The sequence below is a fragment of the Panulirus ornatus genome, chromosome 4 (genome assembly GCF_036320965.1).
Source record: "Panulirus ornatus isolate Po-2019 chromosome 4, ASM3632096v1, whole genome shotgun sequence".
NCBI lineage: Eukaryota > Metazoa > Arthropoda > Malacostraca > Decapoda > Palinuridae > Panulirus > Panulirus ornatus.
This window is the reverse complement of record NC_092227.1, coordinates 84,265,961-84,292,741: the sequence shown is the minus strand read 5'-3', so window position 1 is coordinate 84,292,741 and position 26,781 is coordinate 84,265,961. Positions and strand designations below refer to the sequence as shown.

Below are 26,781 nucleotides of genomic sequence, written 5' to 3'. Positions count from 1 at the left end.
TTTTTTTTTTCCTTTCTTTAAGTACGTTTTTGTAAAAGACCACGTACCTACACTTCATCCACTGTAGATGGCTGTTGTAGCCAGGGTCCTCTGGCCGTTATAATGCAGGCTGTGGAGGTTCCATGTTGGCCTTTGTGGTAACTCCTTGGTCACCGGTTGATATATTTTTTTTTCTATTTTCACATTTGCCGCTAGAACTGCTATTCTATTTGTGCACTCCTGCCTATCCTGTGGGCGGTGGCGCAAAAAGAAAACGAAGTTACAGACTGCATAAAAGATGTAGCGACTGTTGTGGCCTGTTTCGGGAAGGTTGGTACTGGTAACTATTATTATTATTATTATTATTATTATTATTATTATTATTATTATTATTATTATATTCATTTTGTAAGGTCGCTGTGAAGGAAGGGTTATCGGGGTTTGGCGAGGCTAAGTGAGGTTAGGCGCAGTCAGGTGGTCGAGTCCCTTTTTCTGGGTAGGATCACGGTGTTCTGTAGAAATGGTTGCGTTTCCCGCATTAGAGAAGTAGCGCCAGGAATAAACGAAAATAAGTGTGTGTGTGTGTGTGTGTGTGTGTGTGTGTGTGTGTGTGTGTAAAACGCTGAACTACACCAAAAAGTAAAACCAAAGTTAATCTTGTTTTCCAGTTGGTGCAAATGCGAGAAAAACTTAAAGATTTTATCCTAGAGAAAGGGTTGCTCGGTTATCTCGGCTTTAAAGCTATCGATAGACTGGGAGGGTCGTTATGGCTGCCAACGTCATTTTGTAATCGCCAGTTGGAAAAGAAGAAAAAAAGAAGAAATGAACACCTTCGGGTGTGTAATGGTCACTGCAGAGAGAGAGAGAGAGAGAGAGAGAGAGAGAGAGAGAGAGAGAGAGAGAGAGAGAGAGAGAGTGAGAGAGAGAGAGAGCGGGAAACCTAACCGTCAGACACACTTGGCCCGATACCCAGACTTGGGTCAGCCAGCAGCCATCCTCGCCACTCGCACAGAGGTAACTTGCCGTTATAAAAAGCCTCGCTCGCTCTTACCTAAGCAGTCATTCTGCCGCTCGATTTCAAGATGTGAATTCAGTAGAGTACGTTGCTCCCTTCTAAGGTGGGGGTATGTTCAGCTGTTTTGTTTCTCCTGGAGATGTTCCTTGTGCTTGAAACGAAACGAGTAATCAGTAAACAGTTTTATATTTCAGGTCAACAGTGAACAGATGATGGGTGTACTTTTCTAATGCTGTTAAGTGCACCGCTAGCGAATTGAAAGGACTATTACTCTCTCTCTCTCTCTCTCTCTCTCTCTCTCTCTCTCTCTCTCAACGACTTCGCTGTATTTGTGCATTGCACAAGACGTGATGTCGCTTCTGTGTCATAAAGTGTGAAAGTCGTTCGTGTTTTTAGTATGTCACGCACTTCCAGAATGCTCAACTTCTACCGGTCATGTAAGAGTTTATTTTGTAAGAGCGTTCCTCGCCTTAAAAGTGCCGACTGGTAGTGGGTACGTACTCTCTCAAGCTCAGATTATCTTCGTCATGTATGCTAGGATATATCAGTCTTTTGGTTGGACGGACGCAGCTTACGCCTTGATCCCTTAAGTTGACTACAGCCGCCTACTAATTCCCCTCAGCTCGGCTGGGTTTGGGTTGGTTGGTGGTTGGAAGAGCGGCGACGCCGCTGCTGCATTGGCGGGCGACTTCCTTCGTGGAGATTTGGCGGACTTGTGAGCATACCTCTCAGTCGCGAGTCAAGTCATTTACTTATCTCCTGACGTAAATCTGCACTGAGATCCTTCAAGATTTGTTCTAATTACCTAGCGAACGAGGTGCCTAATTATCGACGCAGGCCATTCAAGTGTCAGATAGCAAGGTAGTTTTATTCAAATACGAGGGTACATCAGTTCTTGTTCATCATGCTCGTCCAAGATGATTCCTTAGCAGGTCATCAAGATTTGAAGTTTGGTTAGAGGAGGAATTCTACCCCACACAGCTTAGAGGGATCGGCAACTCACAAAGCAAGAGGCATTTCTCCAGATTAGCACAATAATGTAACACGAGAAGAGCCGGCTTGTGCTCCCATAACCCATCACTTATTATTTTACTGCATGACAACAGACTTACAGTGCACTGTGTACCGTTATATCAAGATTATTCAGAAACTGATTAACAAGACAGAAACTCTCGCACACTGTGATGCTGTTCATGTTAAGAACTTATATGCAAGAAACTTTTGCATATTCTTCTTCCCGAGAAATTAATTGTTTGGTATTGATCGCCATTATTTTCGTGACAGTGTCAGCATTCTGAACTTTCCGGCCCACTTGTCTCCTTGAAGCGCTTCAGCAAAGCGTGCAGCTATCACCTGGGCCTGCCGGACAGATACATAAAACCAATATTTTTTTTTTTCTTCAGTGAAGTACAGTATTAATGAAGCAGGTCTTTTAATTATGTTCAGCTGATTTTGCATATTAGGTCCGTTCGCCAGTGTCTTAGTGTGATGTCTGCTGTCGAGTTCATCTGGAAACTTTCCCCAGTAATTTTGGTTGTTTGGTGTTTTCCTTTTTCAAACGGACGTAAACTTTCATCATTCAGCTGGTATCCCAGTTTGCTTTTTGTTGAATTCCAATATGCTCTTTTATTTCTAATTCATACTGAAAAAAATCTTGCTCATAGAGGAATTTGGATTTAAAAATGATTGGACAGTATACCAAATGCACATTTCTTCAAGCTACTAAAGGCGTCTGGTAAATGATAACAGTTCGATCTCGTATTGTTCTTCCTTAAGCCATGCATTTTACTCCCACTGAAGTGATGTGCCTAGGTAAATTTTGGCCTCTAGATTTTCTAGTTCGGTCACCAGGTATGAGGTAAGAATCTAGTGTGTGTGTGTGTGTGTGTGTGTGTGTGTGTGTGTGTGTGTGTGTCATAATACAGTATGAGGTTAGTCAGTAGATGTGGTTTGTCCATATACAGCACGAAGTTATCCGTATAGTTTTATTCAAACATACACTTTTTAGGTTATCCTCAAAGTTTTATTCAAAATTACATACTTTGTTGTGTGTGTGTGTGTGTGTGCGTGTGTGTGTTTTAAGCTATGTAGGTTGAATATTGAGCTGTATCGTCCAGCTTCCGTGGGCGGAATGGGCGTCTGTATACCGTGTATAATAAACCCGGCCGTGAAATCATAGGGCGGCAGGCACGACACGGCTACATTATGGCCCCACTGTTGTGCCTTGTGTTCAAGGGCTTGTTCGGGGCTGGCCAGGGTTACCCCATTACAGATGGAAGGGAAGAGAGATGGATATATATATATAGAGAGAGAGAAGTGAGAGAGAGAGAGTAAGTGGGTGAGTGAGCGGACACCTCATAAAGCTGTAGAAAGTCGTAATGATCGGCCACTGCATTTGCTCGGACCCTTTGAAGCCCATTGTCAAGAGAAAACGGAGTGAAAACGATACTCGAGTAGGGTCTTGTTTGGGGTCTATCCGGTGAGGCTCCGCTGATTATGAGAGATGTATTATTGGTCGTCAGTGGTGTGTGTGTGTGGCTTGTACAGCAGAGTGAGTATTGAGGTTGTTTTGCGAGTGGGAGGGGAGCTTGACGTCACAGTCCCGAGTTGTATATATTTACCGGGGATTTTTCGATGGCTTGGCCCAGTCGGTGTCCCAAGTCTTGGTTCTCTACAATGATGACCCCCCCTCCTCCCCCCCCCTTTTTATGTTTTTATTTTGTTTGAAAAGTATATCAGGAAAACTGTGAAGTAGAATTAGTTTGTAATGCTCAGTGTGTCGCTGTTTGTAATGCTTAGAGTGGTGTGACGCTGTAATGCTTAGAGTGGTATGGCTCTGTTTTTGGTGCTTAGCGTGATAAGCTTTGTTTGAAATGCTAAGTGGTGTTTTTTTTGTTTGACATGCTTAGTGTGGCTTTTTTTTTGAAGTGTTTAGAGTGGCGTGTATTTGTTTGAAATGATTAGCGATTGACTTTGTTATGCTTAGTGGTGTGGCTTTGTAATGCCTAGTGGATTGGCTTTCTTTGAAATTCTTAGGGGTGTAGCTGTTTTAGAATGCTTAGTGATTTGGCTTCATTTAGTGCTTGATGATTTGGCTTTGTTTAATGCTTAATGATGTGGCTCTCTTTGTAATGAATACGTAGTGGTGTGGCTGTGCAATGCTTAGAGTGATGTGTTTAACTGCTTAATGGTTCGCAGGGTTTCGCTTGTGAACATGATGATTCTTATTTGTGTAAAAGTAGATGGAAGTAACTGCAGTTTATTGACATACAGATGCATTTGAAGAAAAAAAAATCTGAATATACCTTTTCGATGTTTTCAGTTATGGTTTATGGACTCTGGTCATCGCCTCTGTAATACGATATTTTAGGAATGTACCGAGTTTTTTTTTAGGGGGCCACGGAACCTTCTTCCTTAAATCTCTGTGTCCTACGTACAGGATTATATATATATATATATATATATATATATATATATATATATATATATATATATATATATATAAAGCCTTTGCTGTTCAGAAACCCCCCATCTTGAAACTCCCTTGTGCCTGAACTATGGCGGAGTCACTCTTTAAACAAAGTTTCAGAAGCTCGACTCGATACTGGTAAAACTAAGATTTCAAGTTAATTTGCCACACTCTATTTGTCTCTAGAAAAGAACTATTGCACTACACGTTTTCTTGTAAAAAGTTTTATTGGTATCAAGGTGAGTGGAAGTCGTTGTATTTCTGGGCGGAGAAAGTCTCAAGTGTGTTGTTTGTGGTTGTACAGACGTAACAAGGAGTTGTCTTTATTGTTTGTATGTTACAGGGAGAGTGTTAACAAGTTTTGGCTCGTCTCGTAATATATATATATATATATATATATATATATATATATATATATATATATATATATATATATATATATTGTCCCATATATTCACAGTCACACAATTAAACTAACACCAGGTACCCTTTCATCGACCAGCACCCGAGGGACAGACACTCGCAGACTTTTCAAGTCTCGCCACTTCACCCTGTTGGACGTGAGCAGTTCTTGAAAGTTGCTTTTACAAGCTGTGGTTAGTTGCTGGTGGCTTCACCTCGACAGATGTTGCTTTTGTTGGGGAAGAAATTTGTTGGTTGTCATAGCATGAGGAGAATGTTGCCATTCAACCCCCGCGCCATCTGAGCAGCCTTGAATGGGGGGAAGGGGAAGACTTTTAAAACGCAGAGAAATGGATTTTTTTTTTCCTCATATACGTTGGAGGTTCTAGTGTCTGATTTTACTCTTGTAGTAATGGATACAAACTCTTGGGCAAACGGTTTGCTATGAATGATGCGAAGCACCTTTTCTTCCAGGCTTGTTAACAGGTAGAATGACGTACAAAATTATTGTGGTGAAAAGCAATACTATATCGACATTTAAGAATGGACTTGATAAATATTTAGCTTCAAGGTACACTACTGACCATTTCACTTTTTTACTCACATAAAAACGATTTGGAATGTATACGTTTTGCACCCAACACAAGTTTGGAAATTTCTGTTCTTTGTAATCACTTGGATTTTTTTTTTTTTTTTTTAGAAGCCCCGGTTAGGAACACTCATCCCCTAGGTTAGGTTAGGTTAGGTTAGGTTCATTAGATCAGTACATGTATTTCTCTTGGAAACATCTGCATGTCTTTTACTTACACTAATCTGTGAGTTCCGGAACTCTTCCATTATCACAAACAGCCTCGTCAGGACCTAGTGGGGTGTTGCTGTTAAAATACTTTGTACAAACAGCCTGCTAGGACCTCGTGGTCTGTTGCTGTTTGAATTACTTTTTAAAGTAGAAGGCTTTCGTTTCTTCACTGATGTGAGGTATCATTGGGAACTGTACGTACTGCAGATAACCTGATAAGCATTACTCTTGCCATTGCATGTTACCACACCAGCAGGATTGAGTGCCTTGACATTGAACATATTGTTCCTCCACTGATAAGCTGATAACTGTAACTAGTTACGGGCGGCACAAGATATCATCAAGGTTGGTATGACAATAGAGGGGTAGAAAGGGATCAAGGGTGTATCCATAACGGACACCTGTGATGGGTCTTCCGGGCCTTTTTTTTTTTTTTTATAGCGCCTGTGACCTTGACATCGCCAGCCCTTCGTATCGTCGATAACCAGTGGAACTGAGGGTAACATGACGCATTATTCATGGTTGGTGCTGGATTTTTAACGATTATGTATAGTGGGCGTATTTATGAGACGAGTAGACTGGTCTTAATGATTTCTAAATGAGTTTTGGATTCGTCGATGTAATGGGTTTTGAAGAGAAATCTATAAATACCTTTGCCACAAAACAGCAGAACAAAGTTATCAAAATATGTCATGAAGTTCATTTTGCGAAGGTAGCTCTTCAGCTTTTACGTCAGCTCATCAGGACGTAGCATTTCTCTTCGTCCGGTTGGTGATAACTCATTATGGTATATTCTTGGAAAATATAGTTTGTTTTTTTCGATGTGCTCGTATAGATGCATCTTGAAATGATGTCATTCCTTGGCGTAACCCACTACTTCCTTTGACCATGGGTTTTGACGCTCTGCTAATTTAAGCACCTATAAGGGACGGTAGCTTTTTTTTTTTTTATATATTAGCTGAGGCGGCACGGGCACCAGAGGCTCCAATTAAGACCATCTCATTACCTATATTCTCATCGATGATGGCAGGCTTGTGAGCGAGAAAAAACAACAGTGCATTGTTAAAGTCGTGAGCACAGGCTGGGGCCTTTATACACGCTTATTATGTGCCGAAGCCAACTCTTGTTATGTAACCCTCAGTTCGTATACTTTGAGGCACTTTGTCCATGTATACTTATATAGTACCAATTAAGCCTAAATGATGTATTGCAAGGGCGCGGATGAAGAGCTGTCACTGACGTAAACATCTAAGTGACCAGTTGCTGAAGTTGACACTTTGCTATTTGCTACACCTCACTCCTTTGAGGATGGACGAAGGTGGGGAACCTCACCATGAGCCACAAGTAACCAGTCAACAGCACAGTCACCTTCTTTCTTAAGAATGTTATTGCAGTCCCATGCACTCCATCCGCTTTGTTACACTTCATGTTATGCAATGCTATCACTATTACTATTTTCACCAAACCACAGTCCATGACCTTCACGTGCATACATCCATGTCCAAAATATCCCACATATGCCTCCCTATCATCATAATGTTTAACATCACTTCAAAATACTAACTCCATAACCATTTCACATTTTGTTTTGTAATCAAATCCCATTTGCCCCTTCACTGATGTTCCCATTTTTTTTTCACACACACACACTGACTGAGTTTGGTAAAGTGTGTGAAAGAAGAAAGTTAAGAGTAAATGTGAATAAGAGCAAGGTTATTAGGTACAGTAGGGTTGAGGGTCAAGTCAATTGGGAGGTGAGTTTGAATGGAGAAAAACTGGAGGAAGTGAAGTGTTTTAGATATCTGGGAGTGGATCTGGCAGCGGATGGAACCATGGAAGCGGAAGTGGATCATAGGGTGGGGGAGGGGGCGAAAATTCTGGGAGCCTTGAAGAATGTGTGGAAGTCGAGAACATTATCTCGGAAAGCAAAAATGGGTATGTTTGAAGGAATAGTGGTTCCAACAGTGTTGTATGGTTGCGAGGCGTGGGCTATGGATAGAGTTGTGCGCAGGAGGATGGATGTGCTGGAAATGAGATGTTTGAGGACAATGTGTGGTGTGAGGTGGTTTGATCGAGTAAGTAACGTAAGGGTAAGAGAGATGTGTGGAAATAAAAAGAGCGTGGTTGAGAGAGCAGAAGAGGGTGTTTTGAAATGGTTTGGGCACATGGAGAGAATGAGTGAGGAAAGATTGACCAAGAGGGTATATGTGTCGGAGGTGGAGGGAACAAGGAGAAGAGGGAGACCAAATTGGAGGTGGAAAGATGGAGTGAAAAAGATTTTGTGTGATCGGGGCCTGAACATGCAGGAGGGTGAAAGGAGGGCAAGGAATAGAGTGAATTGGAGCGATGTGGTATACCGGGGTTGACGTGCTGTCAGTGGATTGAATCGGGGCATGTGAAGCGTCTGGGGTAAACCATGGAAAGCTGTGTAGGTATGTATATTTGCGTGTGTGGACGTATGTATATACATGTGTATGGGGGTGGGTTGGGCCATTTCTTTCGTCTGTTTCCTTGCGCTACCTCGCAAACGCGGGAGACAGCAGAAAAAAAAAATATATATATATATATATATATATATATATATATATATATATATATTATCCCTGGGGATAGGGGAGAAAGAATACTTACCACGTATTCCCTGCGTGTCGTAGAAGGCGACTAAAAGGGAAGGGAGCGGGGGGCTGGAAATCCTCCCCTCTCGTTTTTTTTTAATTTTCCAAAAGAAGGAACAGAGAAGGAGGCCAGGTGAGGATATTCCCTCAAAGGCCCAGTCCTCTGTTCTTAACGCTACCTCGCTATTGCGGGAAATGGTGAATAGTATGAAAGAAGAAAGATATATATATATATATATATATATATATATATATATATATATATATATATATGTATATGTATGTATATATATATATATATATATATATATATATATATATATATATATATATATATATATATATATTCCTCTTATTCTTTCAATGCATTTTTACGTTCGCCTTGAAGTTTGCTGTTGTTCTCTCACCCCACTTGTATTCCCCCCTTCCCTCTTTTTTTCTTTTAGCCCTACACTTTTCTGTTCACTTGCCACTCTCTTGGGCTGTTGTGTCCATTTCCCAGTCACTTGTGCTGTATCCCTGCAAATAATGCCTATACACCTCCCTTCTCTCTTTGGCAACTTTCTTATCCCACCCTAACTACCCCTCTCTTAACTGTCCACCTGTTGCCTTTATGCCTCATGGTTTTCTCTCACATGTAAGCTTTGCATCCCTAAATAACTCCCATTCCTTAGCCACTCCCCTAGCTTCATTTAATCTCACCTTTTGCCATTGTACATTTAGTATCTCCTGGTGCCTCTTCTCACAAGCCACTTTTCCAAGCTCACTCACCTTTACTTTGCACTTTTCACCAATATCATTTCCTCTTTTCTGAAAGCCTTTACAAACTTTCTCTCTTGCCATTAAGTAATGATCAGACATCCCCCTCAGCACATTCACATCCAAGATTCTCTTTTGTGTACCTCTCAATTAGAACACACAGACACACTCATGAGATACTATTCTGAAACCAACCCCACCCCAAAAGAGGAAAGTCATGAAAAACCTACACAAAATCAGTTCAGAAACACCTGGCCATTCAACCTCTGCTCTGCTCCCACTGATACAAGCAATTCATTTAAAATCTTGAAGAACTCTCCTGCTGCAAGTCTTGTCAGCATGTTGAATTTTCACATGATGAACTTTCATATAAAACACTATGTCCCAATTGCAGTCCAAGTGCTTACATATATCTTCAACTGCTATTGGCTGCAAAAAATAAAATCCCTAACATCTGGAAACTTGGCAACATAACACCTATCCTGAAACCATCCGCACCACCCATCTCCCCCTCATCCTACCTTCCAATATCACATTGGTCCTCAGTATCCAAGCCTGAAGAAAAGATCCATAACAGAGTCAGACAAAACATCCCGTTGTCACCCACACAGCATGGCTTCAGACCCTAACACTCGACTACCACACCACAAACTGAGGTCACAATATATCTTAGATAAATTCAACTAATCACAACTTCCATCCCACACAGTTCTAGTGACAGTAGACATCACCAAAGCATATGACACTCTCCTGATGCATCCTCACACTGCAATACTTGATACCACCCTCCACAACAGTGACAAAAATTTATTGGCCAATTTCATGGCCAGCTGCCTTACCTGAGTCATTCACATTGGCTTCACCCCTAAAACATGTAAACTTTGTTGTGAAGTTCCCAAGGAGGAGTTCTGTCTCCAACACTCGTCAGGTGCATCTTACATAACCTCCCATTATTTGAATCAGTTCTCAGTATGAAGGTTCTCTTGTATGCAGTCAACCTCACAATCACATTGTAAGACCCTGACACCCCACAGTAGCAACATCTAACATGCAGCACTACATTACACAGTTGGATCAGTGGCTCACTCAGAACAGAATGTCTATATTGCCATAGACGTCTTCCATCTCTCTTTAAATCCCAGATGTACATGAATCTAGCACTCCCTCCAGTCACCTTGAATGGGCAGGAGGTCCCACTGTACGATACCAGCCATTTTAGGCATCACATGTGACACACACATAACATTCACTTCCCACACCAATAACATTATCACAAAATTGTCTCACAAACTAAATGCCTCAGGACACTAACTGATACCTGATTTGAACAAGGTAAAGAATATCCCAACATCATGTACAGACAGTTCATCTACTCCTCTTCAAATCTGCCTGGTCTTCCACCTTCTCAAAAGCAAATATGTATAACAAAGCTGCAGAACCTCACCGTATAGTGTCCTTAGAATAATTAATGGGTGCCAAGGAACCACAAACACTAAACACCTTCACAATTAAACAAAGATCCTCTCAGTACTGTGCCACCTCAGTGTACTCAGCACTCGGTTCTCTGCAAAAGAATTAGACCTATCAAACCCAAACTGCTCCATAACTAGCCAACAACCCCCAAGTAGAAAGAAAAATGCTTATCCCTGCCTCACACATCAGTAACCTTTTCTCACAGATCCCTCACCCCCAACAAATACAATACTGACGAAACACTTACATGCTGAAATAATCTGGCTGGCACTAAACAGCTGACCTCCCAGATGTCCCAACTCAGTCTTAAACTCCATCCCACCAGATGTACACCCATCAAAAACCTCACTCCCCAGACATGTAAGACTCATGCATGCCTGCCATTAATTTTTCTGTTTGTTATTATCATTTTACTGTGAGTTACAAATACTTCATTGCATCACAGTGAATTTCCCATGGACCTCACTGTTCTTATGGGCCACTGTTGATTAGGACGTTTGAATATGTAAGAGCTGATCTATTGTATATAATGTGTAGCACTGTCGTAATAAGGTTGAATAAGGTGTTTACAGGCTTCCCACAGACTCGCTGTTCTCTTGGGCCACTGTTGATTAGGGAGTTTGAATATGTATGAGCTGATGTGTCATTTGAATATGTTGTTGAATGAATGTTGACAACTCTAATATTACCTCAGCCAGGGCTACCTGAGGCACACAGTGCTCAACCTCATCACACCATTGACTAGTGTGTGTTATAGTGTGTCATAAGGCCATAAGGCTCATTGTACTATGGGTGCATGTACCTATTTTTATATTGAAACTGTAAAGGTCACCTGATCGTCATTGAGTACCATTGAACGAAGAAAAACCTGATCTCCATCTTACCATCTCAGTCTGACAAATGGTGACAACCTTACTCTCACATGTATGCTCTGGACATCACCCATCACTGCAGTGCTACAAACTTCCTTTCATCATAATTCAAGACCCTTCATGTCCATGATGAGACTATCATATAGAAGACTCTAAGCACTTACCACTAAGTTGTCCTTCACTCTCTGCACACAGACACACACAACATCACAACACTTTATGACCTGTGGTCCTGAATGAATTGCCTTTGGGTAGGTTGTGTCATTGTCAGTGGTTGGAAAGGAGTAGTCTCACTGAAAAACTTGTTTTATCAGGAGAGTTCATGATTCCCCTACTCCTGAGTGGTGTGCATCCTTGAAGCTGCAGAAACCCCATAAAAGGGATCGTAGGATTGTATGATTAATTATGTTGACCTCTGTGGTGTAGCAGGTAGAATTGCTGACTGTGACACATTCATGGGTTACCCAGTCAAGCCTACATAGATTCAAATCCTGTTAGTAGCAGTCAGGATGCAGTCAGCTCAGCTCTTTGTCCACCCCTTTGGGCTTGTTGATAAATTGGGTACTTGGGTTTAGTTCCTTGTGCCCTTTCGGGTAACATAGAAAGAGAATGAAAAGATAGGAGCCTTGGTTTTGGTGCATTACATGTGACAGCTAGAGATTGGATGTAAGTGGATGTGGCCTTTCTTTGTCTTTTCCTGGAGTTACCTTGCTAATGTGGGAAATGGCAATCAGGTTTTAAAAGAAAATCATCATTAATCTGCTCGACTTTTCCCACCTTAACAAGGTAACATTATAGACATGACATTCTGAAAAAATTCCTTGATTGGGATCCATCTGCCATTCTTTCTTTTAGAAATTTACAAGATAGGAAGATTTTCAGCCCTCTACTTAGATGAAGAATATCCATGTTAAGATAGTTTGCTTTATACTGTTCATATAAGCTGAAGCTCAGTAGTATTGCTTGTATACTTTAATACACTGGTGTATGTGTCTTCCTTATGACAGCATAATGTATCTTCTGACCTATTTGACCTAATATTGATGTTCTTTCTTTCCAGGCAAGAGTAAACCATCGACAAATGGTGCAGGAGGAGGCATCGGAGGAGGAGGGGGAGGAGGAGGAGGAGGAGGGATGATGAATGGAGGAGCACCACAGCTGGGAGGACTTTTAGCAGGAGGGATGCCAAAGTTAAAGCCTGTAGGAAGGGCTCGTACTCATTCTCGTAAGTATTTTTTTTTTTTACTGATGTACTGTAATGAAAAGTAGATATTCCAGATGATTATCAAGTTTCTTTTGTTTAGTGACAGACATAGTAGATTTGTAATCAGTTCAGAATGATTTGACATGATAAAACAGATGCTAAAGTGGTGATAGGTTAGGCAGAGCCCTCTTTATTCATCCACACCTTTAGACTGAGTGTGTTTGTGAAATACATACATTAAACATAGGAAAATTATGTTTTACATCTTATTTACTCCTAGTGTTGAAATGAGATATTTGTACATAAAAATAAAAAGTACTAATGTATTCTTCCAGATGATAGGTTTAGTTTTCCTGATTAGGGTAAGCAAAAGTCATCTACTAGCCTGGATGGACTGTTCCCTGTCATATCAGAGAGCATAAAGTAAGATAGCTCTTCTCATATGAAAAATTGCTGAACTACAAGGGATAGGAAACAAAGTAAAGGATATTTAGCTATAGAAAAGTTATAAATTCTCAAATAACTTGCTGAATTGTGTAATTACATAGAAGAAAGTGGAAACAAGTGTCTATAGAAAGAAGTTATATGTGAATGACATGATAGAATTGAAAATATTTTTTTTATGTTAACAAAAGGCATGGGCAGTTGAATGCCCCTATCATACTCATCTTATGTGTGCTTCATACATTTAGTTATGTATCCTAGCCTAATTTAGGTTTGCATTCATTTACCAGTCCTAGGGTATTGACCAGCCCCAAGAAGATGATGAACAGCTTCGATGGCTGTGGGCTAACTGCCCAGCTCAGGATTCCAAACTGGGTGTGCCTTTGCAAATTTTATAGTCATCAGTACTAACCACAACACCATGGAAGCAATTGTTTCATTGGGTCAGTGCTGATACCATAGCTGTTCCAGATTTATGCAAATGATGAGCCAGATGAGGTAGAATTGTATCTCTTTGCTGAACTTGTGAAAGAATTGCAAGGCAGCAGGGAGGTGAAATGCTGCAAAGGAACTTTGACAAGATATGATGATTTGAAGAAATGGCTTTTGAAATTTTCCCTTGAATATGTAAATTTATGAAGATGGGAAAGGGTTACATTTACAGTGAATGAGTTCACACTGTGAGATGAACATAGAAATTGATACCCTGTGTAACTTATCACCAGAGCAGCAAGTGAGCCCCACAGGAAACAGCATCGCTGCCCCTTCTTCAGTGAAGTAGTGTCATGTGTAATGCACTGAAACCACAGCTCCCTGTCCTTATCCAGGTCCCACAAACCTTTCCATGGTTACCCCACATGTTTCACATGCCCCGGTTCAGTCCACTGATAGCATGTCGATCCTGGTATATGACATTGTTCCAATTTACTCCATTCCTTGCACTCCTCTCACCCTCCTGTATGTTCAGGCCCCGATCACTCAAAATCTTTTTCACTTTTATGTGTATGTTTAAGTTTGTTGAGTGTTCCTGGTAAGTTGTATGGAAGATTGGTGATTGAGAGAGTGGGGAGGAACATTGTGGTTTTAGGGATGGTAGAGGATGTGTAGTTCAGATGCTTGCTTTGAAGAATATGTGTGAGAAATATTTTGAGAAAAAAAATTATTTTTGTCACAGTTATCTCCCCTATTTATCAATAGAATGTTTTAGTTATCCATTATATCTTATTCAGTTTTCTTTGAGGAAGGATATGTTTGGTTTTCTAAGTTATATTATCCAGTGTACATTGTATTGTTTTGAGGGTCTTATTATTATTGTATATGATAGAGTTGATAGAGATGCTCTGTGGAAGGTATTAAGAATATATGGTGTGGGAGGAAAGTTGTTAGAAGCAGTGAAAAGTTTTTATCGAGGATGTAAGGCATGTGTACGTGTAGGAAGAGAGGAAAGTGATTGGTTCTCAGTGAATGTAGGTTTGCGGCAGGGGTGTGTGATGTCTCCATGGTTGTTTAATTTGTTTATGGATGGGGTTGTTAGGGAGGTAAATGCAAGAGTTTTGGAAAGAGGGGCAAGTATGAAGTCTGTTGGGGATGAGAGAGCTTGGGAAGTGAGTCAGTTGTTGTTCGCTGATGATACAGCGCTGGTGGCTGATTCATGTGAGAAACTGCAGAAGCTGGTGACTGAGTTTGGAAAAGTGTGTGGAAGAAGAAAGTTAAGAGTAAATGTGAATAAGAGCAAGGTTATTAGGTACAGTAGGGTTGAGGGTCAAGTCAATTGGGAGGTGAGTTTGAATGGAGAAAAACTGGAGGAAGTGAAGTGTTTTAGATATCTGGGAGTGGATCTGGCAGCGGATGGAACCATGGAAGCAGAAGTGGATCATAGGGTGGGGGAGGGGGCAAAAATCCTGGGGGCCTTGAAGAATGTGTGGAAGTTGAGAACATTATCTCGGAAAGCAAAAATGGGTATGTTTGAAGGAATAGTGGTTCCAACAATGTTGTATGGTTGCGAGGCGTGGGCTGTGGATAGAGTTGTGCGCAGGAGGATGGATGTGCTGGAAATGAGATGTTTGAGGACAATGTGTGGTGTGAGGTGGTTTGATCGAGTGAGTAACGTAAGGGTAAGAGAGATGTGTGGAAATAAAAAGAGCGTGGTTGAGAGAGCAGAAGAGGGTGTTTTGAAGTGGTTTGGGCACATGGAGAGGATGAGTGAGGAAAGATTGACCAAGAGGATATATGTGTCGGAGGTGGAGGGAACAAGGAGAAGAGGGAGACCAAATTGGAGGTGGAAAGATGGAGTGAAAAAGATTTTGTGTGATCGGGGCCTGAACATGCAGGAGGGTGAAAGGAGGGCAAGGAATAGAGTGGATTGGAGCGATGTGGTATACCGGGGTTGACGTGCTGTCAGTGGATTGAATCAGGGCATGTGAGGCGTCTGGGGTAAACCATGGAAAGCTGTGTAGGTATGTATATTTGCGTGTGTGGACGTATGTATATACATGTGTATGGGGGTGGGTTGGGCCATTTCTTTCGTCTGTTTCCTTGCGCTACCTCGCAAATGCGGGAGACAGCGACTAAGTATAATAAAAAAAATAAAATAATATAATTAATATAAGAGATTTTGTTTGTTAGAGTGTAAACAAATTCAGAGTAAATATTTTTGATATTATTACAAATTATGGAAGGACAAAACATATTTAAGAGACAAGAGAAAGTGATATAAAGAATTTGTATAGAAACTGGGAGAAGGCCAAGGTCAGATCTCTCTCACAGAATGGCCATAGAGAAAGGATGTGATACAAAGCTGTTGGTAAATTTATAGTGTACTCTGTACACATCTCAGTCATTTCAAACACTTATGTTATATATTTGAGGCCAGTATATTTGCTAAAGAGATGTAAAGTAAGATAGAGAGGGATCATTGAATCAAGTATAAATTGTATTGTTTATGGTACGAGAGAGCCATGTTTATTTTTGCTATTATAAATATATTTTTATAACTTTTTATCTGTGTTTGGTATTTGACCAACGTAACAAGAGGCAAAAGTAGGTAATTAGTTATGGCCGTCAGCTGTCAGGAGATGTTAGCCAGATGGTAAGGGAATCTGTGTCTAGCCCAAATCTCTCTGTTAACAGAAGCCATTATTTCAGAGTTAAATGTTTTAATGGGCCTATGGGTGGATTGTACATCTTTAATGTAAGGGGTGGAGGCAAAATGAAACATTTGTCTGTGGCATTTATAGATCTCGAGAAAGCATGTATGTGATAAGGTTGATAGAGATGCAATGTGGAAGGTCTTATGAATATATATGAGAGGAAACCTACTTGAATTACTGAAAAGTGTTTATCATGAATATAAGGCATGTGTATGATGAGGAAGAGAGGAGATATGAAGGTTGGTCTATAGCAGGGGTGTGTGATGTCACCATGGTTGCTTGATTAGTTTATGGATGGGGTGGTGAGGGAGGTAAATGTACAGAGAGGGCAAGTGTGCAGTCTATAGGGAGTTAAGAGGCTTGGGAAGTGCATCAATTATTGTTTGCAGATAAAACAGCATTGGTAGCAGATGCAAGTGAGAAACTGCAGAAGTTGGTGACTGAGTAGGGAGACTGTGTAAAAGGAGGAAGTAGAAACTAGATGTGAATAACAGCAAAGATATTAGGTTTAGCTAGGCAGAGGAACAGGTAGGTTGGGATGTAAGTTTGAATGAAAAAAATGTGGAAGAAGTGAAGTGTTTTAGATATGAGGGATTGGACGTGGCAGTGAATGGAACCATGGAAGTGAAAGTGAGTCATAGGGTGGGTGAGGGGGGCGAAGGATCTAGGTACATTGAGGAATGCTTGAGGTTGTTATCCGGAAGGACAAACATGGATATGTTTGAAGGTATAGTAGTCCCAATGATGTTGAGCATTTCATGTTTTATTCCCTTTTACTCTCTGTCTGGTGCATGAACTTTGTCAGGTCCAAAAACAATTAAAGATTTTCTGTGAAATTCCTAGTTTATTAATCTCGCTAAATATGGTTCCACCCTCTCTATAGCTAAGTTCAGTAGTTTTAATTCAGCCTCTGAGTTTATAGTCATCTATAATCCTTTTCCTAGCAGTTACTGATACTAAATGCTCTGTACTCTTCTAAACTTTTTATCTACTGAACGATAAACTGCAATTGCCCCAACAGTGCTTTATACAGAATTCTTTCTATACCTTTGTTCAGTCCCTTGGATTGTGTTACATTACCCACAGGTTCCTGTTCCACTGCAACAGTTATATTTGGAGTCCATTGAGCAGCTCCAGAAACACCTTCATCCTCCCCTCCCAGCCCACTGTTTTCAGTAGTTTCCATAGCTTGTGTTTTGGGTGTGTTAAATTGATGAAAATTTATATGAATATCTGATTATTGGATGTAGGCAGCCATTTGGTCGAATATGCATAACTTGGGTATTACAGATACTACAGAACTGGAAGGCCATGATAGTTACAAGTTAACTAATCATGCAAGACCTTAAGATTAGGATGAGCTGGATATTTCCAGACTTTGGATAAGCATATTGGTGAGATAGCCAGGATGGCGGATATACAGGGATGATTACAGAGTCAGTGGTATGTTTTATACATTATGAGCTTAAGTGAGAATTAAGTGATAGATTGTTACAGTAGTACAGAAGTTGACATACCATTAGGACTAAGGGAAATTTGAGCTGTTCACTTGAATAGCTATACACTTGCTCATTGATTGCTTATGAAATTCACAGTTGTAGGTTTAGGACTGTTCTTATATCTGTCTGTACAAGCTCTCATGGGAACAAGTTGATAGTAATAATGAATGGCAGTCCATGGTGTACGGGTGTGGGGGAGAAGGTCTCTATGATGTTGGGATGTCAGTAGTTTATTGCCAAACTGCCATATGAGCTGCCAGTGTTGGTTGGACAGGTTCATTGAGATGAAGACCTCTTTGTAGGTGGTGCGAGAAGGGCCTAGGATTATTCTGCATCCCCTTTTCTGCACTCTTTTTAGGTGGTCACTCTAGGACTAGGCTGGGGGCTACCTAGACTTAGGTAGAATGATGTTATAGAAGGTGCAAATGGTATGAAGAAGATTTAATGATTGTTAAGACATTACTCCTCCTTGTTAAGCTATTGTCTGTTGTGAAACCAAGAAGTTTGAAGTTTCTGACTACCAGAAAGCTATGTGTTTGTGTGTGTGTTTGTTGGTGAGTGGGTGGGTGGGAGAGGGAGGGCAGAAGGCAGTTCTCAGATTAATCGTAAGATATGTATCAATGTATTCTCTCTACAGTTTCTCTCTTAATTTCATATAATATATCCTCATATACTGTAAATTGTGTCCACAATTGCAGTTAATAGTCAATTATATGTTAGTATACCATTAGCTGGAATCATGTTTAACGTGTGGAAGGTGGGTTATGACAGTTGATTCTCCATTTTCAACATAGTTGTTCTTTCCTTACTGGGATTAATACATTTGCTCTATTTTTTGTATTTTTTTTTCAGCTACGAACAGAAGTGGGCCATTATTACCTCCTGGAAGAAAACCTGCACCAAATGTTCCAGCACGAGACACGTCGCTGGATTCTCAGCACACAGCAGATAATAACAGTATACCACCTAGTCCAAAGGTTTGCCATGTTTATGTTCGCCAGTGACATAAATACTGTAAAATATTTAAAGAAGGAATGTTATATTTATAAGATTTATGTTTTTATTGACAACACCCATAGTTCTGAGCTGTGTCCATGTTATTGATACTGTATGGAGTAATTTTGGGATTATCTTGGGCACAGAAGCATTTTAATGGTTTGGCCAGTTTTTTCTTATACTTTTTGTTTCTTTAGATTCACTATATAATGGGAAAGGGCTGTCAGGTTTATTTGAATAACATTTTCAATTATTTACTTTTTTCTAGAGCTTCCATATGCATGCCTTATTTTATTGGTGACTTGATGTGTTGCTCATCACATATTTCTGCATGAGTGTGTGACTTGTGATGTACAATTATCTCTAACATACAGTTTATGTTTTAGACTGATTCAGATTCTGCTCTGAAGCTTTAATTTTTTCTTTTTTCAAGTTATATTATTCACTGGAATTGATTTCTAGTACATTATAACAGTGCCAAATGTTCTCTTTATCCAAGACTAATTTCAGAATCATACAATCACCTACCTATTAGACTGTCTTGATTCGTTAATCAAATCATCATTTGATCTAAACAAGGCAGGGAAAGAAAATTTAAATACCAAACTTTTAGTCATTGTTCTGTCATAGAGAGTGAATGACTTAGTAAACTCTGTTGGTAGTTTTGTTGTACTTCACATAACTTGTAAGAAAATCCTTCTGCCTTGGAGGTAATATGCCCTTGTTTAAAGCCATAGAACAGACATGATTATATATATAGCAGTCTTAGATAACATGAGGTGAATCCATCAGTATAATGTTAACTTGACAATTTGTTATAAAATTGTCATATTGCAACAGCTAATATTGAAATGACATTGAATTATAAGAATGTGGTAATTATATAATTTTACTTAAGCTATAGATCCAGAAGAGTGAAAGAGTTGTAAATGAGAGGATTTAGCATATAATGAAATTGCTTTTAAGAACTAGGAAGCATAAATTGGTATCACATAGCATTGTAGGGTCATTGATTACTGTGTCTGGTGAGTTCATGGCAGGTTGGTTGAATATTCATTTTCTTTGTAGCTTTTATCCATACTCATTCGATGTTTTCCACATTAGAAAAGTAATGCCAGAAGAGTCTCATTCTATCACATCCATTGCAAAGTTGTCATGTGTAATACATCAAAACCACAGACCTCTCCATGGTATCCTGTAGGTGCTTTATATTCCCTGGTTCAGTTCATTGACAGCACATCAAGTACCAAGTCTCTCCATCCCCTTCATGTCTTTCACCTACCAGCTTGTTTAGGCCCTGAGCACTAATTTTTTTTTCTACTTTCACTTCCAGGTTGGTTTCACCATTCTCCTTGACCTCTCCACTTCAAATATATATTATATCCTCCTTGTCAACCTCTCCTTACACAAGCATCTTTTGCGCAAGCCTTCACTATTTCCCTAGATACATCCCATTCCTCCCCCACTCCCCTTACCTCCTTTGTTCTCACCTTTTTCCATTCTGTACTCGGTCTCTCCTGGTACTTCCTCACACAAGTCTCCTTCCCAAGCTCACTTACTCTCACCACTCTCTTCACCCCAACATTCTCTCTCCTTTTGTGAAAACCCCTACAAATCTTCACCTTCGCCTTCACAAGATAATGATCAGATATCCCTCCAGTTGCACCTCTCAGCACATTAACATCCAAAAGTCTCTCTTTCGCACGCCTATCAATTAACATGTAATCCAATAATGCTCTTTGGCCATCTCTCCTATTTACATACGTATACTCATGTATATCTCTCTTTTTAAACCAGGTATTCCCAATCACCAGTCCTTTTTCAGCACATAAATCTACAAGCTCTTCACCATTTCCATTTACAACACTGAACACCCCATGTATACCAATTATTCCCTCAACTGCCACATTACTTACCTTTGCATTCAAATCACCCATCACTATAACCTGGTCTTGTGCATCAAATCCACTAACACTGATTCAGCTGCTCCCAAAACACTTGCTTCTCATGATCTTTCTTCTCATGCCCAGGTGCATATGCACCAATAATTACCCATCTCTCTCCATCAACTTTCAGTTCTACCCATATCAATCTAGAATTTACTTTCTTACATTCTATCACATACTCCCACAACTCCTGTTTCAGGAGTAGTGCTACTCCTTCCCTTGCTCTTGTCCTCTCACTAACCTCAGACATTACTCCCAAGACATTCCCAAACCACTCTTCCCCTCTACCCTTGAGCTTCGTTTCACTCAGAGCCAAAACATCCAGGTTCCTTTCCTCAAAGATACTACCTATCTCTCCTTTTTTCTCGTCTTGGTTACATCCACACACATTTAGACACCCCAATCTGAGCCTTTGAGGAGGATGAGCACTCCCTGCGTGACTCCTTCCTCTGTTTCCCTTTCTAGAAAGTCAAAATACAAGGAGGGGAGGGTTTCTGGCCCCCTGCTCCCGTCCCCTTTAGTCGCCTTCTACGACACGTGAGGAATACATGGGAAGTATTCTTTCTCCCCTATCCCCAGGGATATATATATATATTTTTTTTTTTTTTTTTTTTATACTTTGTCGCTGTCTCCCGCGTTTGCGAGGTAGCGCAAGGAAACAGACGAAAGAAATGGCCCAACCCCCCCCCCCCATACACATGTACATACACACGTCCACACACGCAAATATACATACCTACACAGCTTTCCATGGTTTACCCCAGACGCTTCACATGCCTTGCTTCAATCCACTGACAGCACGTCAACCCCTGTATACCACATGACTCCAATTCACTCTATTTCTTGCCCTCCTTTCACCCTCCTGCATGTTCAGGCCCCGATCACACAAAATCTTTTTCACTCCATCTTTCCACCTCCAATTTGGTCTCCCTCTTCTCCTCGTTCCCTCCACCTCCGACACATATATCCTCTTGGTCAATCTCTCCTCACTCATTCTCTCCATGTGCCCAAACCATTTCAAAACACCCTCTTCTGCTCTCTCAACCACGCTCTTTTTATTTCCACACATCTCTCTTACCCTTACGTTACTTACTCGATCAAACCACCTCACACCACACATTGTCCTCAAACATCTCATTTCCAGCACATCCATCCTCCTGCGCACATCTCTATCCATAGCCCACGCCTCGCAACCATACAACATTGTTGGAACCACTATTCCCTCAAACATACCCATTTTTGCTTTCCGAGATAATGTTCTCGACTTCCACACATTTTTCAAGGCTCCCAAAATTTTCGCCCCCTCCCCCACCCTATGATCCACTTCCGCTTCCATGGTTCCATCCGCTGACAGATCCACTCCCAGATATCTAAAACACTTCACTTCCTCCAGTTTTTCTCCATTCAAACTCACCTCCCAATATATATATATTTTTTTTTTTTTTTTTTGTCGCTGTCTCCCGCGTTTGCGAGGTAGCGCAAGGAAACAGACGAAAGAAATGGCCCTACCCACCCCCGTACACATATATATACATACACGTCCACACACGCAAATATACATACACAGCTTTCCATGGTTTACCCCAGACACTTCACATGCCCTGATTCAATCCATTGACAGCACGTCAACCCCGGTATACCACATCGATCCAATTCACTCTATTCCTTGCCCTCCTTTCACCCTCCTGCATGTTCGGGCCCTGATCACACAAAATCTTTTTCACTCCATCTTTCCACCTCCAATTTGGTCTCCTACTTCCACAGATACATAAACACCCATACGCGCACATATACATTATATACACATGTACATACATATGCATGCACAGACATATGCATATATTCACATGTACATATTCATTTTTTTTTTTTTTTTTTTTTTTTTTATACTTTGTCGCTGTCTCCCGCGTCTGCGAGGTAGCGCAAGGAAACAGACGAAAGAAATGGCCCAACCCCCCCCCCCATACACATGTACATACACATGTCCACACACGTGTATACATACCTACACAGCTTTCCATGGTCCACCCCAGACGCCTCACATGCCTTGATTCACTCCACTGACAGCACGTCAACCCCTGTATACCACATCGCTCCAATTCACTCTATTCCTTGCCCTCCTTACACCCTCCTGCATGTTCAGGCCCCGATCACACAAAATCTTTTTCACTCCATCTTTCCACCTCCAATTTGGTCTCCCTCTTCTCCTCGTTCCCTCCACCTCCGACACATATATCCTCTTGGTCAATCTTTCCTCACTCATTCTCTCCATGTGCCCAAACCATTTCAAAACACCCTCTTCTGCTCTCTCAACCACGCTCTTTTTATTTCCACACATCTCTCTTACCCTTACGTTACTTACTCGATCAAACCACCTCACACCACACATTGTCCTCAAACATCTCATTTCCAGCACATCCATCCTCCTGCGCACAACTCTATCCATAGCCCACGCCTCGCAACCATACAACATTGTTGGAACCACTATTCCTTCAAACATACCCATTTTTGCTTTCCGAGATAATGTTCTCGACTTCCACACATTTTTCAAGGCTCCCAAAATTTTCGCCCCCTCCCCCACCCTATGATCCACTTCCGCTTCCATGGTTCCATCCGCTGACAGATCCACTCCCAGATATCTAAAACACTTCACTTCCTCCAGTTTTTCTCCATTCAAACTTACCTCCCAATTGACTTCATACTTGCCTTCAATCATTCCCAGCACTACCCCTCCCCACAGGAAACAGCATTGCTGCCCCCTGCTTCATAAACTTAGTGTGTGACCTATTTATCTAAAGCTTATATATATTGTATAGTGGTATTTTTATATTGTATTCCTAAAAAGAAAAAAATCTTGATCCTCCTACAGCCTAGTAGTAAGAGTAGTCCAGCCCCTCCTCCACCTCCCACTACGGCGAAACCTTCTTTTCCAAGTGATCGACCAACAAGAGGACCTCTCCCTGTGCCCCCTAACCCTGCTAATAAACCTGCACCCCCTAGACCTCCTGTGGTAAGTAACTGGTAAAAAGCCATATCTTGTAATACATACCTCTATCAGGATCCTCATTTAGGCCTTTATAGGCTTATCTACACTGAAATTACATTAAATCTGATGAGATTTTTGCCCACATGACCTGTTATCTGTAAATTGTTAGGTTCCTCAGTAATGGTAAGCTTTCCACAGTATTCCTAGCAGGCACTCAGTACAAAATTAACTTCAGCTTGCAAGAATGCCACTCACCAGGAGTTTTCCCTCTTATAACCGAGTTCTTGCACTTTGCAGTACCACTAACATATCTTTAGTTTTCTTCTCTTCACAATAGGGCTCCTTGATTTAAGGAAAAATTGATATGAATTTATTGATGTCTTACTTGTTGCTTTGTGAAGTAGTGACTGATGAACATGTGAGCCTACCATTGCTTCATTGCCAGAAACGGCCACAGAGCAACATATCCTGCACACATAGCAGCTTGCAGATTACTTTAGCATAATTTAGCTACATTTATGGTTGTTAGACATGTTGAATTTCATCTTTCAATATCATTTCTATCATAGATCTTTTCTATGTGATATTTTATTAGTCAAATTAATCTTCCAGGAAAAAGCAGTATTTTGTTCTTGTGTTAGCAATCCTTTTGCTTTAATGTTAATTTTCTAAATCAATTATGGTCATGTAAATTGTTTTTTATAACTGTTGAACTTCTCATGTGTGATATATGACAAGTTGCCAAAATAATGATGTATGTTATACAGAGTGACCTAGATAGATGTAGTTAGAGTAAACCTAAATAAAATCCTGTTATAAATGTTTAGATATGATCATTGTTTCAGGAATTGTTCTTAGAATAGGGTGATTGCAATCTGGCAACAATAGTATGCAAAGTTGAAGTATAGCAGACACCTGCACAGGGCATGACCAATGTACTTAATAACTGATTTCAGTAGTTTCTGTCTGCCTGCTGTGTTTGTAGTGAAAGTTTGCTTATTTCATTTTGAGAAAAAGCCCTGTAAAGAATTATTCTGAATAGGGTACAAATGGTAAATGGCAAGCACACCAGTTGATCATTATTCCCAAAATTCATGAAATGTCATGTGAGTATTACTTAGACATACAGCTTTTGTCTGTATCACTTTTTGGCAAAATAGTTATACTGAATTATACATCCTTTTGTTATATCAGTATTGCATGAACTTTCATAACAATGATACTGAGATATGCGTCAGTTGATTTTTTTTCCGTACATATTCGCCATTTCCCACATTAGCGAGGTAGCATTAAGAACAGAGGACTAAGCCTTAGAGGGAATCCTCACATAGCCCCCTTCTCTGTTCCTTCTTTTGGAAAATTAGATGAGAGGGGAATGTTTCCAGCCCCCCACTCCCTCCCCTTTTAGTCACCTTCTACGACATGCAGGGAAAGACAACAAAGGCCACATTCGTTCACACCCAGTCTCTAGTTGTCGTGTGTAATGCACTGAAACCACAGCTCCCTTTCCACATCCAGGCCCCACAAAACTTTCCATGGTTTCCCCCAGACGCTTCACATACCCTGGTTCAATCCATTGGCAGCACATCAATCCTGGTATACCACATCGTTCCAATTCACTCTGTTCCTTGCATGACTTTCAACCTCCTGTATGTTCAGGCCCCAATCGCTCAGTATCTTTTTCACTCCATCCTTCCACCTCCAGTTTGGTCTCCCACTTCACGTTCCCTCCACCTCTGACACATATATCCTCTTTGTCAATCTTTCCTCACTCATTCTCTCCATGTGACCAAACCATTTCAATACACCCTCTTCTGCTCTCTCAACCACACTCTTTTTATTACCACACATCTCTTTTACCCTTTCATTGCTTACTTGATCAAACCACCTCGCTCTACATATTGTCCTCAAACATCTCATTTCCACAACATCCACCCTCCTCTGCACAACCCAATCTATACCCCATGTCTCGCAACCATATAACATTGTTGGAACCACCATTCCTTCAAACATTTTTGCTCTCCGAGATAACGTTCTGGCCTTCCACACATTCTTCAGTGCTCCCAGAACTTTCGCCCCCTCCCCCACCCTGTGACTCACTTCCACTTCCATGGTTCCATCCGCTGCTAAATCCACTCCCAGATATCTAAAATATTTCACTTCCTCCAGTTTTTCTCCATTCAAACTTACTTCCCAGTTAACTTATCCCTCAACCCTGCTGAACCTAATAACCTTGCTCTTATTCACATTTACTCTCGGCTTTCTTCTTTCACACACTTCACCAAACTCAGTCACCATCTTCTGCACTTTCTCACCCAAATCAACCACCAGTGCTGTATCATCAGCGAATAACAACTGACTCACATTCCTAGCCCATGGTTGTTTAATTTGTTTATGGATGGGGTTGTTAGGGAGGTGAATGCAAGAGTTTTGGAAAGAGGGGCAAGTATGCAGTCTGTTGTGGATGAGAGAGCTTGGGAAGTGAGTCAGTTGTTGTTTGCCGATGATACAGTGCTGATGGCTGATTCGGGTGAGAAACTGCAGAAGTTGGTGACTGAGTTTGGTAAAGTGTGTGAAAGAAGAAAGCTGAAAGTATATGTGAATAAGAGCGAGGTTATTAGGTACAGTAGGGTTGAGGGACAAGTCAATTGGGAGGTAAGTTTGAATGGAGAAAAACTGGAGGAAGTAAAGTGTTTTAGATATCTGGGAGTTGATTTGGCAGCGGATGGAACCATGGAAGCAGAAGTGAATCGTAGGGTGGGGGAGGGGGCGAAAATTCTGGGAGCGTTGAAAAATGTGTGGAAGTCGAGAACGTTATCTTGGAAAGCAAAAATGGGTATGTATGAAGGAATAGTGGTTCCGGCAATGTTATATGGTTGCGAGGCGTGGGCTATAGATAGAGTTGTGCGGAGGAGGGTGGATGTGCTGGATATGAAGTGTTTAAGGACAATATGTGGTGTGAGGTGGTTTGATTGAGTAAGTAATGAAAGGGTAAGAGAGATGTGTGGTAATTAAAAGAGTGTGGTTGAGAGAGCAGAAGAGGGTGTTTTGAATTGGTTTGGTCACATGGAGAGAATGAGAAAGGAAAGATTGACAAAGAGGATATATGTGTCAGAGGTGGAGGGAACAAGAAGTGGGAGACCTAATTGGAGGTGGAGAGATGGAGTGAAAAAG

The 26,781-nt window shown here is 40.9% G+C and overlaps 1 protein-coding gene across 8 annotated transcripts in view; it reads left to right on the top strand.

Annotated features, from left to right (window-relative positions):
• LOC139746029 (uncharacterized) overlaps nt 1-26,781 on the top strand; it is a 271,715-nt gene that overhangs the window by 165,268 nt on the left and 79,666 nt on the right. For 7 of the 8 annotated variants that reach the window (XM_071656868.1, XM_071656860.1, XM_071656844.1 and 4 more), the window contains 3 exons: nt 12,444-12,608; nt 18,532-18,656; nt 23,491-23,631. In XM_071656868.1, coding sequence (XP_071512969.1) covers nt 12,444-12,608; nt 18,532-18,656; nt 23,491-23,631 — 431 coding nt within the window. The remainder of the gene's footprint in view (nt 1-12,443; nt 12,609-18,531; nt 18,657-23,490; nt 23,632-26,781) is intronic. The other variant, XM_071656902.1, reaches the window with a different exon arrangement.